The 18,369-nt window shown below is 28.1% G+C and overlaps 1 protein-coding gene across 2 annotated transcripts; it reads left to right on the top strand.

Annotated features, from left to right (window-relative positions):
* The first annotated feature begins 5,477 nt into the window (after positions 1 to 5,477).
* Positions 5,478 to 11,973, top strand: LOC137808658 (putative transcription factor KAN2). Of its 2 annotated transcripts, none has more exons than XM_068609899.2 (6): positions 5,478 to 6,486; positions 6,660 to 6,736; positions 8,265 to 8,310; positions 8,426 to 8,552; positions 10,412 to 10,472; positions 11,379 to 11,973. In XM_068609899.2, the coding sequence occupies exons 1-6, from the start codon at positions 5,910 to 5,912 to the stop codon at positions 11,499 to 11,501; spliced, it is 1,011 nt and encodes a 336-aa protein (XP_068466000.1). In that variant the 5' UTR covers positions 5,478 to 5,909; the 3' UTR covers positions 11,502 to 11,973. The 2 variants fall into 2 exon arrangements, with proteins under 2 accessions (XP_068466000.1, XP_068465999.1); XM_068609898.2 differs by having other exon boundaries at positions 10,409 to 10,472.
* The last annotated feature ends 6,396 nt before the right edge of the window (positions 11,974 to 18,369 follow it).

The raw sequence follows: 18,369 nt of genomic DNA, 5'->3' as shown, positions 1-18,369 counted from the left end.
GTGATTTTAAGCTTTGGCATACAGTTATCCCTCCACTTAACTAAAAATAATATAATAAAAACTAGAATGAAAATAATAAATAAATATATAAAATGAGTTCCATATTTATTATCATCTAAAAGAAGACTAATGGGATAACATTTTTGGAGGATTTAGATTAGAAAAGTGTAATTTAATATACATGACTTAAGCACTAATAACATGAAATGTATTTGTGAAAATCCTATTTATTGTACAAATATTAATTTAGTATTTGTGTTTCACAAATAGTTCATCGGTCTCAGCCTGATTTTGATTTCGGTTTTAGCCATAAAAATTAAAGAAATAATTAGTGTGAGAATATTATAGGATTATGTAAAATTATTTTTTGACTTTTAGTTAACTGATTACGAATCCTATTTTATTAGAGAAAATGAAAATACAAATAAATGCAGGACACCCAACGCAATTATCTGCTTGTAAAATGAATTTGCAACACAAATAGAAGAAAAGTGTATTCAAGTGTTGGACAATAACACATTGTACAATTAATTATAAATAAAATTGTAAAATGTATTTTTTTTCTTGATAGATATTTAAATGGTTCTAATTTTTTCTTAATAAATAAATTCAAGTTTAATTAAATTATAGTTAAAGTATTATAGGAAGGTGTATTTTGAATGTTAAGAATTTATATATTATGTTATCTTTATTTTTTATATTATTAAATTATAATTTTATTATATTTATTTAATATTTATATAATGTTAAAAAAATTACATATTATTATATTAATATTATGTTGATTTTTTTTAGAAAATATAGATTTAGATTTAAAATCCAATTCAATTTTTTTTTATAAAAATATGGATTTGAATTTATAAAAAACCAAATTTTTTTATAAAGAATATAGATTTTGATTTAAAATCTAATCTAAATATTTAGATTTGGATTGGATTCATCATCATCCTTAACGGAATTAATGAAAGAAAGTAGAAAAAAAAGCACTCAACTCAACAAAATCATGGCTCTGGATATCATATGATAAAATTTATTTCTAGAATTATTTTTTATTTTTATTTATTTTAAAATGGATAAGTGATGATGCGGAAGCAAGTAGATGAGGAGGTATTTTCGATGCTTTGAAGTGGAATTGGGTGAAGATGTAAAGTGAGAGGTGATGTCAACTCACTAAGAAAGAGTCTAGGGTTAGCTACAAAGGAAATTATCATAGAGAGAGTTCAAGAACAAGATATATATCCAAAATTGAATTGCATAACAATTCTTATTCAAGCTAAAAAAAATACATGAGTTGGACACACTTATTTATAGTGTTATGGTCAACCCAAAAGAGAGCCAAATTCACAAAATTCATATTCAAAATAAAATCCTGGATCTAGAATAGGCAATGAGAGAATGTCATGTGGTTAGTCACAGTCTCCATGTCTCTCCTGTGTGAAGAATGTGTCCTCCTTGTGTGTAGAGCTTCTTGGTGTACCATTCTCTCCCTTTGGACGTCTTAGGATTTACATTGGGCTTAAAAAGTTCAAATGTAACTTTAGATGGTTTATGTCATCCTATTTTATCATTGACCTAAATATAAGAGAAACATTATTTTACTCTACTTGGCCCAATTATTCTAGGCAATTTCTTCCCGTACCTTCATAAAAGAAGTGAAATTACAATTTTAGCATCTTCTCCATTGAGCACTCCACCTCCAACTTCCATCCTCGCAACAACTTCCACATCCAACTTTCACCGTCGCAACTCTCCACCTCTAGCACCATCGTTGTAGTAGCCCTACCTCCAATACCACCACCACAAACACCTCCCACTTCCAGCGTCACCACCATAGTAGTCATTTACCTTCACCGTTTAAGTACAAAAAATTATATTTTGAATTATAAAATTCAAAATACAAAACTTATATTATGAATTTTAGAATCCGAAATACAATTTTTTTTATTTCAAATTGTAAAATTCATAATATAATATATTATGAATTGTACAATTTTGAATACAAATTTTGTATTTCAAATGTAGGAAGAATTTGTCTTATTCTATAATACATGACTCAGGAAATCCTAAACTACTTTATACATTTATTTTAAACTAAGTCTAACTCAAAATGATAATGACTCTGCAGAGTTGAGTTTCAGTCTTTTTGTAGTCTTCTAGAGGTCTTCTCTAGTTTATTGAATGTATTAAATTAGAAAGTTTAAAAAAATTTAATTAATTTAATTTTGAAATGCTATCTTAGTAATGCATATTTAAAATTACTTATATTTACAAGTCATGTCGAAGAGCGTCTTTTTTTATTGTGTAGATATTCTTAAAATTGTAACCTTCTAATAATATTAGAGTTGTTTTGTTATACACTAATGGATGTAGGTGAATATCTCATGGTGAATCAAACATCAATACATGTTAATCAAAGTAATAAATATGCTATGTTAATTTGTGGTACATTGATGTCTTTTTTATGCTTTTTATTATTACTCTTATTTGAGTGTTTACAAGCAGAATTTGTTTGAACATGATAAGAAATCTCTCAATCAATATTTATTGTAGAAGAGTCTCCACTAGTTGAATTACAAGTTTAGTTATCTAGATTATACTTTGTTATTAGTTTTCTAAACATTTAATTTGAACCTTTCTATGTATGTAATTATTTTAATATTATCTAAATGATTGTTTATACTTATTATATGTTAACGTTCATAAATTTGTCCTATTTTGGTGATTTTTATAGAAGATACCTTATATTTATATTTTTTAACATATTTATTAAGCATATTATTTTTAAAATAGAAAATAAAAATAATAATATCACTAGTAATCAATTTAATAACAAATATATTAATCATTACTTTTGGATTTTAAAATCAATTCCTCTCGATCACTAAATTTTTTACTTTTAGTCACTAAGTCCATCACTAATTTTCTTTACTAAATCCGTCGTTAATATACATTACTAAGTTTTATGTTACTAAAATTAGTCATTAAATATCAATTGCCAAAAATTATAGAAATAGTGCTAGTGGGTCATTAAACGATGATATTGTTTCATAAAATAATATTATTCGCACATACATATAAAAATTCGTGAAAAATCCATGAAAATTCTATCAACAATAATGTCTTGAAGCTTGTATAATTTTGAATAATAGATTATTATTTTCCAATTTTTAAAAATCTCAATTAAATATCCCATATTTTGTTGCCCTCTAATAGAATTATGATAATCTTGATTGAATACCATAATTATGACATTCACTTTATAATTTTAGAAAATAAAATTGAAAACAAAGTTAGTATAATATAGAAATTATGAATTGGTATTCTTTTCATCATTTTATGTTATAATGAGTTATTTTATAATATTTTAAATTCAATTCTTTCAAGTAACGATGAAATTTTCCTCATTTTATATATATTAACTTATCTAGTAGTTTGAAAACAGAAATAACTGAAGAGCAAAAACAACTGCATATTGTGATTTCAAATATTATTTACACGAAATCGTTCAAAATATAAGTTAATTAACATACTTAATCTACTATATTTTTAATTTAATATTATTCATATCATCATAAAAAAAATAGTGATGTTCCATTCTATATTTATTTGTTGATTTTCATATCATAAATGTCTGATTTATGCAAGGACAATATATATTTTAATATCATATATATATATATATATATATATATATATATATATATGCAAGGACAATAATAATAAACTAGGGACAATCATAATAAAAAGTAGAATAAGATTAATTATGAGAAGTTAAAGACATCTTATTATCCGCATTTTACAATAATGGCAGTAAGAATTATAAATAAATATAAATTCTTCTCGTTAATTTTAAAGGGTGACCTCAAAATTAAATTTTCCATAGATTTCCCAACCCACCAATAAGACATTCATTTCTTAAAAAAAAATAAAAATTAATCATCATATTTAAAATATTGTTTCAACTTGTTTTTCGTCCATTTTTCTACCCCTAGTTCGGGGCAAGTAAAATATAAGGGAAAGACAATTTTAACCTTTTAGAAATAATTATTCTGATTTTGTTGTACACAAGACAGAGGGTACATTTGACTTTTTATTTGTATGTATCATAGTCATGAACCTTTGATTTGTTAGTTCATTATAATAGAGAAAGTGACAAGAACATAAAAGAATGCATGAAGTGATTTGTCAAAAATTAGGTATTGCATATTTCAGGAATCACATTTCTTGGAAACATTTTTCCAGATAAATATTTTTATCAAGTGTGTGATATTTAGTAACATTTTGAAATATGTTGGATAGATTTTTGACATTTTTTAGAATATTTTTCTTCTGGTATGATGAGAATATAGTTAGTCAAGGTTAATAATAGATTATATATTATTTTTTTTTCCAATTCTATGAGACATCTTTTAAAAATAAAACCGTAACAAAAACATCAACATTAAAAACGGACAATATCTCAATAATTGATTGTAATGATGTTATCTCAGCCAATTTAAGATAGAAATCATTACAATTTTCTTAAAAGTAATTTATGTCATTTGTATTGGTGTAGGTAAATCATGGTCAAAGATAAAAATATCCTACATCAATTAATAATACATATTTAGAAATAATTATTTTAAAATTCACAATACAACAATAATACAATGCCAAGTTCACATAATTAATTACATATGACTTCAGGACAAATCAGTTTTTATCTTTAAATATATATTATATTGAAAATTGGGACTGTATCTTAAAATAGTTTAGTCACCGTATAATTTGAATTTTTTATTTGTGTTTTCTCTTAAAAATAAATAAACACTTTAAATATATTATATACATAAATTGTACACAAAAATGTATCATGAAATTATAAATATAAGGACTAATATAAAGATACTTTCTTTAAAAGATTTTTAAAAGATTATAATTAAGTAGTTAGTGTCACATGAATAAGATTATTTTTAAATGTGGAGTGTTGGATTACTGAGAGATTTTCTCTTCAATTCAGTTGAAGGTTTTGTCTTGAATTACTTTTAAATTTTCTCTACTTCTATGATTTTGATTAGTATCTTGATCATTTAGTTTGTATATTCTCGATTTAACTTGTTTCTGTCCGGGTTAGTTTGGGGAGATATGGTATCCAATAGTTTGAAAGGTTTTGTAATGTAAGATAGTTTTGATTTTTTTTATAAGAGTTGGATCACTCATAGTTTTTTTTTTATATATTTTTTTATTGTTGATAGTTGTAAAATTAATATTTAAAAAAAAAAAAACTCCTAAAATCTTTAAGCAAATTATGTGTGTTTAAATTTAAGAGTTATTGAGTTAACTTTCATGGAAGTATGTGTTGGAGACATAAAAGAAGATATGGTAAATTCTTGACTTTTTGATGTTTTTAAAATCCAATATTTATAAAAAAGAAATAAAAGTTATAAACTTATTTTGTTTTCTCTGGTTTCCTTTTGTCACCCTTTTCTTCCTTTCTTACCCTACCCCCACGTACACACACTCAATCTCTCTCCCTCAAGTGTCATTTTCTCACATACTTCACACAACACAAACAACAATTCACTTCCCATACCTTCTCATTCATTTCCTCTCTCTCTTTCTCTCTTTACATTTCTCTTTTAAATCTCAAATCTCTACTCAAACACCTTCACAAATATCCATTTCCTTACCTTTCTCCTGCAAATCACCACCCACAAACACCCTCCAATTCATGTCTCTCTCATCCTTGGAAATTTTCTTAGTTGTGCAATATTGCACAACAAAAGGAAATTGAGCTAGGGAAACAAGAACTTAGAAGAAGAAGAAGAAGAAAAGAAGAAACACAAGAAGAGAAGGAGAAGAAGAAGAAGAAGTATTTACCACAGTACAAATATAGATAGATAGATACATAGATAGATATATAGACAGGCATGGAGCTATTCCCAGCACAGCCAGATTTGTCCTTGCAAATCACTCCTCCAAACAGTAAATCCACATCAAGTAATTGGAAGAGAAGCACAGAAGAGGAGATGGATTTGGGGTTCTGGAAGAGAGCTTTGGAATCCAAAACAACCACATCCTTAGTCAAAACAAACACATCCTTAGTCAAAACAGACCTCTCCCTCTCCAATCCAAGGCCTTCTTCTTCAAACACCAACATCCCCAACACCAACACCAACCTTATCCACCACTTCCAAAACAACATTAACAATAATAATGGCAACAACCCCATCCAACAAAACCATTTCTTTCAGCAAGACCTAGGTTTTCTGAGACCCATAAGAGGAATCCCTGTGTACCAAAACCCTTCTCTCTCATTTCCTCATCCACATGCTCCATCCAACACACCAACACCTTCAAACCCTTTCCTTTCCCAACCTCTCATCAACTCAAGGTTCCTCTCACGCTTTCCTCCCAAGCGTCACATGAGGGCTCCCAGGATGCGTTGGACCACCACACTCCATGCTCGCTTCGTCCATGTCGTTCAACTTTTGGGTGGCCATGAAAGTAATCATGCTTTCATCATTTCCCTTAATCACTTTCTCTTTTTTTTCCTCTCCTCTTTACCTCCAACTTTGCTTTTCACTTTGTTTTTATTCTGGAAATAGACAAAAGAAAGAAACAAATGGATCTTCATTTCTTCTAAAAATTGCATTTTTTTTCTTTCTAATTGACCATAGGGGCTACACCCAAATCAGTTCTTGAGCTAATGGATGTAAAGGATCTCACTTTAGCACATGTTAAGTCTCACCTGCAGGTAATCTCAAACTGGGTCATTGCACTATACTTTCATCATTAATCTTAATTAATCTTGACTTCTTTTTACTGTTAATCTTTTAGTTAAAGTTGGATTATTGGGGTTTAAATTAGTTGAGTTTGGTAATTATTACTTGCATACATAAAAGCCTACAATATATGTTGCAAATTCCAATGGTTTCCTTGCAGATATCATTTACTATTTGATCTGTTGCCTCTGCTTCTGCAAGCTACTAATAAACAGCTTTTTGCTTAGAAGAATGAACCATGGATGTTGAGAGAGAGAAAAAGAGAGTCAGAGAGAGGTTTCTATAAACGAGTAAGACAAAACCCTGCAATTCAAAATGAGTTGCAGCGAATCCGAGACTTCAGTCCATAGCTATATACAAACTTATCAGTATTATTATATAAACTGCCAAACAAAAAATGGGAAAAAAAATAACAGCAAGTACAAAACACCATCATTTCTCAATCATCCCTTCCTCAGTTGCTTTTTTAACCACACCACTTTTAACCATGGTTAGTCACATGTTTCCATGCATTCCCTTCCCAACTTACCATGTACCTCAACTCAGTTCTTCTTTTTTTCTCTTTCAAATAAGATATCTCACAGATAAAAGTCACGAGATTAATCTTTTCAAAAAGCAAAATACCCATTAAAGATTATATATAATCTTGCTTTATCTATAGTTAGAAACCAAATTTCTGTATGCTTTACACATATCACACCTTGTAGGTTTCAATGCTTCTGTTCTTCTATACTAGAACTTGTGGTTACTGTATATCAGATTCATTATTGAAACAAGTTTGATATTCTGACACAGGTTTTCATTATTCTTATCTCTGATTTTTCTTTCTTTCTTTTAAGTCATACATTTTTACCTTCTTATCTCTCATTTCTTCAATGAGATATACAAAGTCTGATATCATGCAGGAAGGTTTTCCGGTGCCTATAAATTAATGTTTTTTTATGTGATTTATCATTCCAAGAAAATGTAATTTTAGAGATAAAAAATAATTAGTTGTTATATTGACGAAATTAAATATTATTTTACAGACTAAAAAAAATATTGATTTTTAAATTAGTTTTTATTGATAAATAGTTTTTAAATTGATATCTAATTAGTTATACATGTTTTTGTTACTAAATTTAGAATCTAAATAATTTGTAATTAAAATCTTAGTAGCTAATTAGATACCAATTTATAAATTATTTATCAATAATAAAAATTAATTTAAAAATAAATAAAAAAATTAGTCTCTAAAATGGTATCTAGTTTAGTCAATATAGCAACTAGTTAATTTTTGTTTCTAAAATTGATTTTTATTTAATGATTTTCTTGTAGTAGTAATTAGAAAATTAAATAAACATGACTTATACTATGTTGTATAAGTTTTGTTTTATATATTTTCTGTTTTAAAATATGAATTAATGCAAAAACATTTCCTAAACATGCATGCATGCATGCAGTAAATAAATTACATAGTAGCTTGTTTCTTGTGCTAATGATTCAAAAATTCAAAACCAGATGTACCGAACAGTGAAAACTACTGATAGAGCTGCAGCATCATCAGGTTAGTGACCATATACTGAACTTTATTTAGTTTGAAGACTCAGAAATTTTACACTAAACTTGTTCTTCCTAATTTTGTTTTGATTTTGTTCTTTAAACTTAAATGAATTAATTAGGGCAATGTGATGCTTATGATAATGGGTCTTCTGGAGATACTTCTGAAGAGTCTCCAAGGATTAAGCAGGCAAGAACAAGTGTTAATGAAGATAATGAAAATGGTGGCCTTTGGGACAACTCTTCAAGGTAATGGCGTTATGATAATTACCATGAATAATGTGTTCAAATACTTAGAAACTTCTATATCACAAACCCTTCGAGTTTTCAGAACTTTTTCTTCTCAGCTTTATCCTTTTATATAACACTTTTTTTTATCAGCAATGGAGATTGAATAACAGGAACTACTTAAGGATGGTTCAACCCTTCTATATAACACTTACAAGATTTAGATTCAGATTTTGGACAAAATGCAGCATATTTACCTGCAAACTTTTTTCTCTATGCAAATATACGACAAATTCTATAAGAAAAATATGAATCTAAAACTTTTGTATCTAATTAGATATCAATAGTTTTTTAATTTTTAAAAAAGTATATAATTTTGTAAATATATCAAACTAGTTATTTTTTATCTCTAAAATTAGGTTGTAGATCGTATGCTTATATGCAAATAGACGGTTTTTGGATTCAAAATACGTTCAGGTTACCAAATGCCAAGTTGTATAAAACCAAGATTTTGCAGCTAAAATTGTGAATACAAACAGTAATTTATGTTTGTTTATTCATTTAAAAGTCACTTGAATTGAATGTCAATCCATAAATTTTGCTGGTCTTCTTTGTGATGCAAGTTAAAAATCGGAAAATTTAATAAAAAGTAAGTTTCATAATTAGTTAACTAATACGTAACACAATGTGAACTTATAATGAATATGTGATATATAGTTTTTCTAAAGTGTTTTTTTCTCAAGTATTTGTAAAAATGTTTTTCCAAAGATATTCATAATTTAGTATTACCTATTCCTCCAAACACAGCGCATAACATGTTATTTTGAATATTAGGGAGAAAAAAAACTCTACAATTGGGGACTTCTATTATCATCATGACCAAAATTTTAAGTAATATTTTTGTTCTTTGCATTTATTTGGTTGGTAGTAAGGTTCGGACAACTTTCTTAAATGACGTGTCCGTGTCGGACACACGTATTAAACACCAACACTTGTAAAACACATATATATGAAATGTTCAATTCAAAAAATATTTGTTGAATTTCTGAAAATTATAACACGGTTCTAACATAATTTTTAAAAAATTATATTAATTTTTTAAAATTCAAATTTATTGTACAAATTTTTATTATAATTATAAAAATAAGGAACAAATCATTTTGAACCAGTCATGAAAAACATTTTTTTACTAAAAAAACCTGAAACATAAATCTTTATTATCAGTTTATATAATTTATAATTATATAATATATTAATTTGTATTTGCCGTGGTGTGTAAAACAATTAATTGTAAGGTAGTCACCGCAATTCATGTATCATGCACGTCTTATTCAGACGAGAATCTCTCTTTCACTTTGATTCTCTCTCTTAGCTTTGGCCATTCATACAAACAAACTAAGGCGCGAAAAATCAGAAAAGGTATAAATCATTTCAGTTTGCTTTTGTTTGTGTCTGTTCTCAAAGCATGATCTCCAAGACTCCATGATGGGGTAATAATACACTCTCTGCTAGCAAGTTGGTGAAAACAATCCCACACTCAAGACATTGGATTTTCATGATTGCACAAATCCACCTCAGAAAGAGAGATATCTCTTTCCTTATGATTTGGTGGGGTTGATGGGGTCCTACAACTATAGGAAACTTAGTCCTAAAGCCACTCCCTTGGTAGACCATACTTAGAAATGTTGGTGCCAAACAAAGTGATTTTGCCCTTTGAGAGAGAGATGCTATCACATGGGGTGGCTTCAACTTTATTTCAGAGAGCAGAATAGCTATAAATAAGATACTAAAAGATTGCTTTCTTTCCTCAGAATGCTTTTCTTCTTCATGCCATTCAGTAATGGGAAATATTCTTTCCATGTGTTTGTTTGTTGCAGCAGGGAAGCTTGGTTGCATGGCAAGCCAAAGGTTGATTCTATTGGGAACGTGCCTTCTGTTGAGGTTTGTGTAATGTTACTCTTAACACCCCTTTATCTCTCTCCAAATGTGTCCTTTTGGTTTGGATTAACTAGTGTTTTGTACTAACACATGCATGTTGTTGAGCTTGGAATGCATGGAATAGTATGTTGAGAATAAAAGAGAACACATATTCTATCTTTTTCATTTGGCCATGTACATTATGGAGACAAGGAAAGGAATAATTAGAGGCTTTTCAAAAAGTTGCTTTGTTTGTTGCTCACATATTCAACCTGGTAGACCTATCTTTTTCATAGATGCTAATTACAAGGGTAATAAATTGATTTGTGATATGGAAAAGAAAACTTAAGCTTTAATTAATGGCAATATATCTTTATTTAAAAACACCATAGAAACCTAAACCTACCCCATTTGACTCAAATTAATTGTTACATAATTTTTTTTATCGACAATAAACGAATAAATGAATTTGAGGTATTTTAGGGATACCTCAACCTTATAGAAAGCCAACCAAAATTAATCTTCCAAAATTCTTACACAGACTATAGCACATAAAACAAAGGATAGCTGACAAACGTAAACAATCACACAATTCAACATAAACTCCTAACATTTTCTAACATATCTCATACATACTAAAGATTTAACACCGGTCAAAATATGAAAAACTTACCTTGCAAACTTTAGGATTCACCCATAACCATACCTTCACTTGCACCATGGTAAAAATTTTAATATTATTTATCCTAACACTTTTAAAAATCTTCTTATTCCTATGCTAGCTACCACCACTATGTATGCAAAATAGTTGGGTCAAATCTATTATAATTCTAAGAGACTCTAAGTGAACCCTAGTTGATGTTGTTCTGTAATTATCCAAGCCAAACATGCATATTATAGTTCTGATCTTCATTTTTTGTTCTATGGAAGGGAATGGATCCAAAGGGCCAAAGCAATGAAATATCAGATGGAAACTCATCTTCAAACACTCCAGAAACAAGTGCCAAGAAGCCAAATTTGGATTTGGAGTTCACCTTAGGTCGATCACTTTGAGGCATTCATTGTGAAATTATGTGTGTAGAATCACAAGAGCTATAGATAGCAGGAATAAGAATATGGTACCTGCAAAGAAAATCACAGAAAAAGAAAGCTGAAAAGAATAGAAAAGAAAGGATTAAAAAAAGTAAAAGGAGCTAAAGAAAGACAAGGAGACAAGAAAGCCAGAAAGCAACAAAGAAGAGGGTGTGGGAAACAAAAGCATGTCCTTCCAATCAAAGCTCTTTGTCATATTCAAATCAACATTTATTAATTTCTCAGTAACTATATTAAATCTAATTTATTATTGTATATTTGCAATCTGACAAAAGAATGTGCAGAAAAGAGAGCTTTAGATATCTTAAAGTATGAAATGATTCTTGATAATTGCATCACAGGACTTTACATTATCAATATTTTAATATTTTTTCCAATGGAGTTGTGAAAGTGATGATATGTTTCATACTTCAATAAATTAATATTTTATTTATTTTTGTTTTATTTTTAATTCAAAATATTGTTATATTATTATAAGTGGTTCTTAAATATAATTTTTTTTCATATATTTAATCTGGGCACAGTCACAAACACACTTTATACTTTATCAAGAAAATATGAACATTGGGAAAAGGCTAAAAAATTGGAATAAAGTGACAAAAAGAATACGAATATAGTAAAGGTTCAAACAAGACAATAATAAGGTGATATCTTATAAAAGAAAAGCTAAAAGAAAATTATTCTCATCATTTGAAGATAATTTGGCATTTCCTAGGAAATTGCAAATCATGGGAAAATCATTTGGTTTCTGTACCTAATCTCAATATTGTCTTTCCATTTCCCTAATTTTCTTAAATCAACTAAACCTAAACTAAATTAATTGTTTTAGTTGACTAATTACTAAAAGTTGACTAATTGTTCTACAAGACATGGTAATTCTATGCCCTTCATTGTTTCTCGAGGTGCAACAAAGTCCGCAATAATGATTAATTTGGCATTATTAATTGTACGTCCAATGACTATTTCAAGTATTATAGGTAACTTTGTCAAAACTTTATTGCATTGTGTAATACTAAGTCTTGTTTTTATTTTTATTAACATGTCGCACACATTACAAGAAAATTATAAAATAAAAATTAATTTTAGAGACAAAAAATAATTAATTATTATAGTGATTAAATTAAAAATTATTTTAGAGAATAAACAAATTTTGGTTTCTAAATTGGTTGGAATCCCACATCGACTAGAGATGAGAACAATTCATTGTATACAAGTGAGTGCAAACCTTAACCTCATGAGTTGGTTTTATGAGGTTGAGTTAGACTTAAAGTCCACTTTGTAATATGGTATCAGAGTCATTTTGAGCCTATCCTAGCAATTATTTGTTGAGTTTATCAGGGCACCCGCTATCGGGTCGTTATCGGACCACCCATAATATGTTATCCCACGCACGAACTGCTGTCACTCTCGACGTGAGGGGTGGGTTGGAGATCTCACATCGACTAAGGTATTCTATTTAACAATAATAAAACTAATTTAGAAAAAAAAAATTAGTGAAAACTAAGATGACAATAGAGTGGGTAAATTTTTATTTTTCAGTTACTTTTTTATATTTTTATTTTTCTCCATCTACATATTTTAAATTTCTACTTTATTTCTTATTTATTTTTATTATTTTTATTTCATTTATCAGATTTTTTTTATAAGAAGCGAATTATAAAAGAGTGGTCTTAGTAACACATATTAAGGCGAATTTTGTACTATATATAACTTGAAATGGGTGGATGGGTTATTATTATAAATTAAAGAATTTTTTTATTTTTTTTATAATTTGAAATAAATTAAAGAATCTTTAGCTACTCCTATTTTGTGCTAAACTCATTGGAGGGGTACTTTTAATTAGTTACACAAACGTTTTCTTGTAAATTGAGCAAATGTTTGAGGATTTGTGTTACAAAAGTACTACACTTTTTACCATTGTGCTATCATGGCCACACATGATGAGTGATGTACTTTATTGATGAGGATATGTATATATTATTTTAAGATTATTCTCTTTATTTTAGAGATTTATAAAATATTAAGTCTCTAACTAATGTTATTTTTTTACTTGATGGAAAATATCAACAAAAGATAATTTGTGTCATTATATAGGCTGATACGAAGTGGTCCTTGTGCACATCTCACATTGAGTCAATCAATCATATTATTTTTAACTACAAAATCATATGTCAGGTTTGGAACAACGGTAATAGATGAATCGAAATTTTTAATGTAATACACAATCAACTCTATAATCTAAAGGATTCTAAAATTGGAATATGCACATTTGATGACTACATAAGATTACATAAGATTGTGATTTGCAAGGAACAATTATTTAATTTCTATTTTATTGCAGACAATCTATTGTTTTGTAATGTCTTTATGCAAATTCTTTTGTTTGATAATCTTACTGGTTTTTTTTTTCATATGGATTTGGAACACTCCAAGTACTCCTTTTAATTTTGTTTTTGATAAAAAAAATTATCTCTATTGTAATTTCTCCTCCCCTTAATTTGGACACATTTATGCATAAATCTAATGTTATTTATTCATAATATCATTGAGAGACACGAACTTGTTCATTTTGTAATAAAATACTTTATGGACAATATGAAACTTTTACCTTAATGGTGTTTGTGAAAAATTTGTCAACTAAAGTTGTTAGGTTCAAAATTTTAGATGTGGGTGTAAGCAAGTTGCATAACTTGCTAATCAACCCAGTCAATTTTTTTGTGTGGTTAATTTTAACCTAATTCCATTCAATTACATTAAATAGTAGTATGAATCTAATTCAATTCAATTACATTAAGTAGTATTATGGAATTGACATGCCATGTAAAAAAAAAAAAACTTTATCGATTTTGGTTTTATCACAATCAAATCTACAAACGTATACAAGCTTTAAGAAAACATTTATATTTTTCAGAATTAATAATAATGAACAAATTGTAATGGTGTTTTTATTTTCTGTTTTTTCACATCATCTACTTTGGCATGGTGTAATAATATTAAAATTAGTTAGACAGTTGTTAAAATTTTATCCTAGTCCTAACAATATTATAATCTCATCCTTCTAAAACTAAAATTATACATTAATAATATCAAGGAAATTTTTTAATAAAACTAAAATCTTATCCTAGTCCTCACCGTGTCTTCTAATATATCAAGGTAATTTTTTAATAAATATAATAATATAATTGACATTAATATAAATATAAATCAATAAATACATTAATATCATTAAAACATTTCTAAAAATTATACTTTACTCATAACCACAAATAGAATTTTAATAAATATGACATGGTTTTAAAGGTTTAAAAGCTTAAGCATTTGTAATAACATAATTAAAAAGTTCATATATTTAGTTCAAGGTACCCCTTGGCATAAATCATAAACTAATTAATTATTTAATTTTTATATAAATTATTTAAAATATATCTAACTTTATCTTATTTTAGATTCCATCTTATTTATTCTTTTCACAGTTTTTTAATATTCTAAATATATATATATATATATATATATTAACATAAATTATTCTTTAATAATATTAATAGATATTATCATGTCAAGTTAAAAAAAACATTACATTTGTAAGGTCCCAATCCCAAGTTATATAACTGTACCCCTTAGACCATATTGATTCACATAATAAAACCATCACACAAAATTCAAGAAAGGATTTAAAACACAAAATATCTCAAAATGAATAATATTTACAACGAGCTATTATTTTAACATGTAACGTGTACTAAATACCAATTACTACACAAAAACATTATGATTAAAAAAATATTTTACATCGATTATTTGTTAAATATTATATCAATCAAGGTACATAGATGTTATCGATAAAAAAAAAAGTAAGACATTTACGTGAATTATAAATTACATCAACTAAAAATACTAACTAATGTAACATTTAGTGTAATTAAGTGTAAAGGAGATGAATCCAAACAAATATGAAGAAACAAATTGCATTAGTTATGGTCTCAAAGGGATGTTGGTGCAAAAGAATTTTTTTTTTTTACATGTATTATATCGGGACAATATAATACATGTATTTTTAGATTAATTATGATTTTTAACCGATGTAATATGTGTTAATTTTTTTAAAGTAATTTGTTAGTTTTGTGTCTTTCTATTTTTAATTGTAAATATAAACATATAAGATTTGTTAATAGAAGAAGTTTCACGGTTAATTCTGACTTATGATTCTGAAAACTTGTCCAATTAAACTATGTGAACATTTCAATGTAAAAAACATTAAAACATAATTGGACTAACCACAATTATTAATAAAAAACTAAAGTAGCAATATGAAAATCCAATGCCTAAATACCAAACATAATTTTAAACCCTAACTAACAATATTTTTTAATAGTATAGAAAATATCTTGCCTATAACGAATCTTTTTAATTGTGTGTATGCCCAATGAAACATTCAATCTATTTTTTAAGAATATTTAAGTTTTTTAATATTTGTTCCAATAAAAAATAATGTTGCACGAGATATAATCCACATCTGTTGTATGACATAATAATCACATTCATAACTTTCTTATTGGCTATTGCATTAGTATATGAAATTCGATTAACACTACAAGAAAAACATTAAATTACAATTATTTTTAAGGACAAAAAATAATTAGTCACTATATTGACTAAAGTGATTTCCATTATTAATAAAAAATTATAAAATAGTTTTTAAACTGATATTTAAATTAGCTACCAAGGGTTTAGTTATTAATATTTTAAATTTTAAATTAGTCTTAAAAAGACTAATAAAAATTAATTTAGAATATAAAGTAGTTAGTACCCAAAACTTTGGTAAATAATGGTTAAATAACCATTTAAAAACTATTTTATAAATTTATATTAATAATAAAAACTATTTAGACACCAATAATTTTGTAATTTATAAAATAGTTTCTAATTTATTTAATATAGTAACTACTTATTCTGGTGTCTAAAATTAGTTATATTTAATGATTTTTCTTATGAGTTAATTTATTTAAAGTAAAAAAAAAAAAATATTTTTAATAGTTCAAATGAAGAAAATTTATTATAATAAATTTAATAATTTTTTAATTTATAAAATAATTTATAATTTAGTCAATATAATAACTACTCGTATCTAAAATTAGTTTTATTTAATAATTTTTTATGAGTTATTTTATTGAAAGTAAAAAAAAAACATAATTTTTGTATCGTCCCGTACCCGGGCGTTGACAAAGTCAATGTCAAAGTCAACGTCGAGGTCAAAGTCAACGTAAGGCGTCGCCAAGAGGGAGTGTCGCCAAGATAAGACGTCGCCAAGGTAGGGCGTCGCCAAGGCCAACTGTCACAAAAGCAGGGCAATCACAATATCGCTCCTCGATACCCATGGGTAGGGAAGACCATGGAGGGAGCGACGCCATGGGAAGGCCTCAAATCTCGATAATCCGGGGCAGTAATGAAGAGAAGAGAAAGGTGGCTTCAAGGCCATAAGTAATAGCGCCAGTGTAGAGCAACCTGACTCGTGAAGTGCCCCTGCCGCCCCAGAAACGCCCTTGGGATAGATACGACTCATGAGGAGGGTCACGCCCAGGGTAGCCGGGTGCAGGGTACGAGAGGAAGGTAGATACGCTCTCAAAGTGAGTGACTGGAGGTTTGGGGGCATGAGTTGGCACCCGAAGGGTCACTCTTGCGCAGATGCACTCCCAGATAGGAGGGCCCACACGAGGAAATACCCTCAGTGTGGGTCACGGCACTGTGAGGCCCTCCACGTGTACAACAACCAAGTCAGAATCGAAACGCCGTTTTGTCAGGTACAAGGTAATTAAAGTTATTTAATACAGTTTCCGTTTCAAGCATTTAAGGTACTATAAATGCTCCCAAACGGTTTAAACGTCTTAAATACGCTACGTTTTATAATTAAATGCGCTTTAAGGCGCTTTGAATGCTGGAGTAGTTTAAATAGCGCCTCGAATGTTGGGAACGGGGTTCGAACTTTTGGGCAAATTTTCCAGAAACACTCTAGTTGTTTGCTCGAGCCTTGAGGTTACGCGCAAGGGACTAGAGGAAGATTTTGGCCAGAAGGAGAAATAGACACGAGAGAGAGAGAGAGTTTTTCCTTTGACCACCTTCAAAGTGCCACACACGGTGCTCCAATACGGAGGTGTAGAGTTTTTGGTGTTTCTTGCTGGCTGACTTGAGCGTCGGAGTGCAAACGGCCGCTAGGGCGCCCCTTTGTCCTTCTTTGCAGGAATCCACAGGTAACCCGTGAGAAGGAGTCCCTAGCTGACGGTTGAGGTCGCGCACGAAGACGTCCCAGGTCAACCGGACCGAACAATTTTAATAGTTCAAATGAAGAATTAAATGTCTTATAATAAATTTAATAATTTTTTAATTTATAAAATAGTTTATAATTTAATCAATATAATAACTACATTCTAAAATTAGTTTTATTTAATAATTTTCTTATGAGTTAATTTATTAAAAGTAAAAAAAGAAATAATAGTTCACATGAAGAATTAAATATCTTGTAATAAATCCAATTTAAATTATGTGATGATAAAATAAATTTACTATTTAAAATATTACATACATTATTAATAATTTACAAAACCTTATATGAAAAAAAAAGACCTATTCTTTCGTAATTAAAAGATACATTTCTACTACAACTTTTATATTTATTACTCTATTTGGCTTTCTATGCCATGAATAAAGTAACAAGATAATATTGCTAGTCGAGTAAATAAGCATTGATTATTAATAATTTTATATTAATTATATAACATCTAAATGTAATAATTATTTTTATTGGAATAGGAAAAAGTCTGTTGGACGACATTTA

Source organism: Phaseolus vulgaris, chromosome 3 (genome assembly GCF_051622355.1).
Source record: "Phaseolus vulgaris cultivar YP4 chromosome 3, ASM5162235v1, whole genome shotgun sequence".
Classification (NCBI taxonomy): domain Eukaryota; kingdom Viridiplantae; phylum Streptophyta; class Magnoliopsida; order Fabales; family Fabaceae; genus Phaseolus; species Phaseolus vulgaris.
Note: the sequence above shows the minus strand (reverse complement) of the source record. Positions and strands in the feature narration are given on the sequence as shown.

Bases quoted from the DNA above. Each gene is read 5' to 3' on its own strand.
- LOC137808658 (XM_068609898.2), top strand. From the start codon at position 5,910: ATGGAGCTATTCCCAGCACAGCCAGATTTGTCCTTGCAAATCACTCCT. The intron at 6,487-6,659 runs GTAATCATGCTT...AATTGACCATAG, and splicing joins ACTTTTGGGTGGCCATGAAA to GGGCTACACCCAAATCAGTT. The intron at 8,311-8,425 runs GTTAGTGACCAT...TGAATTAATTAG, and splicing joins TAGAGCTGCAGCATCATCAG to GGCAATGTGATGCTTATGAT.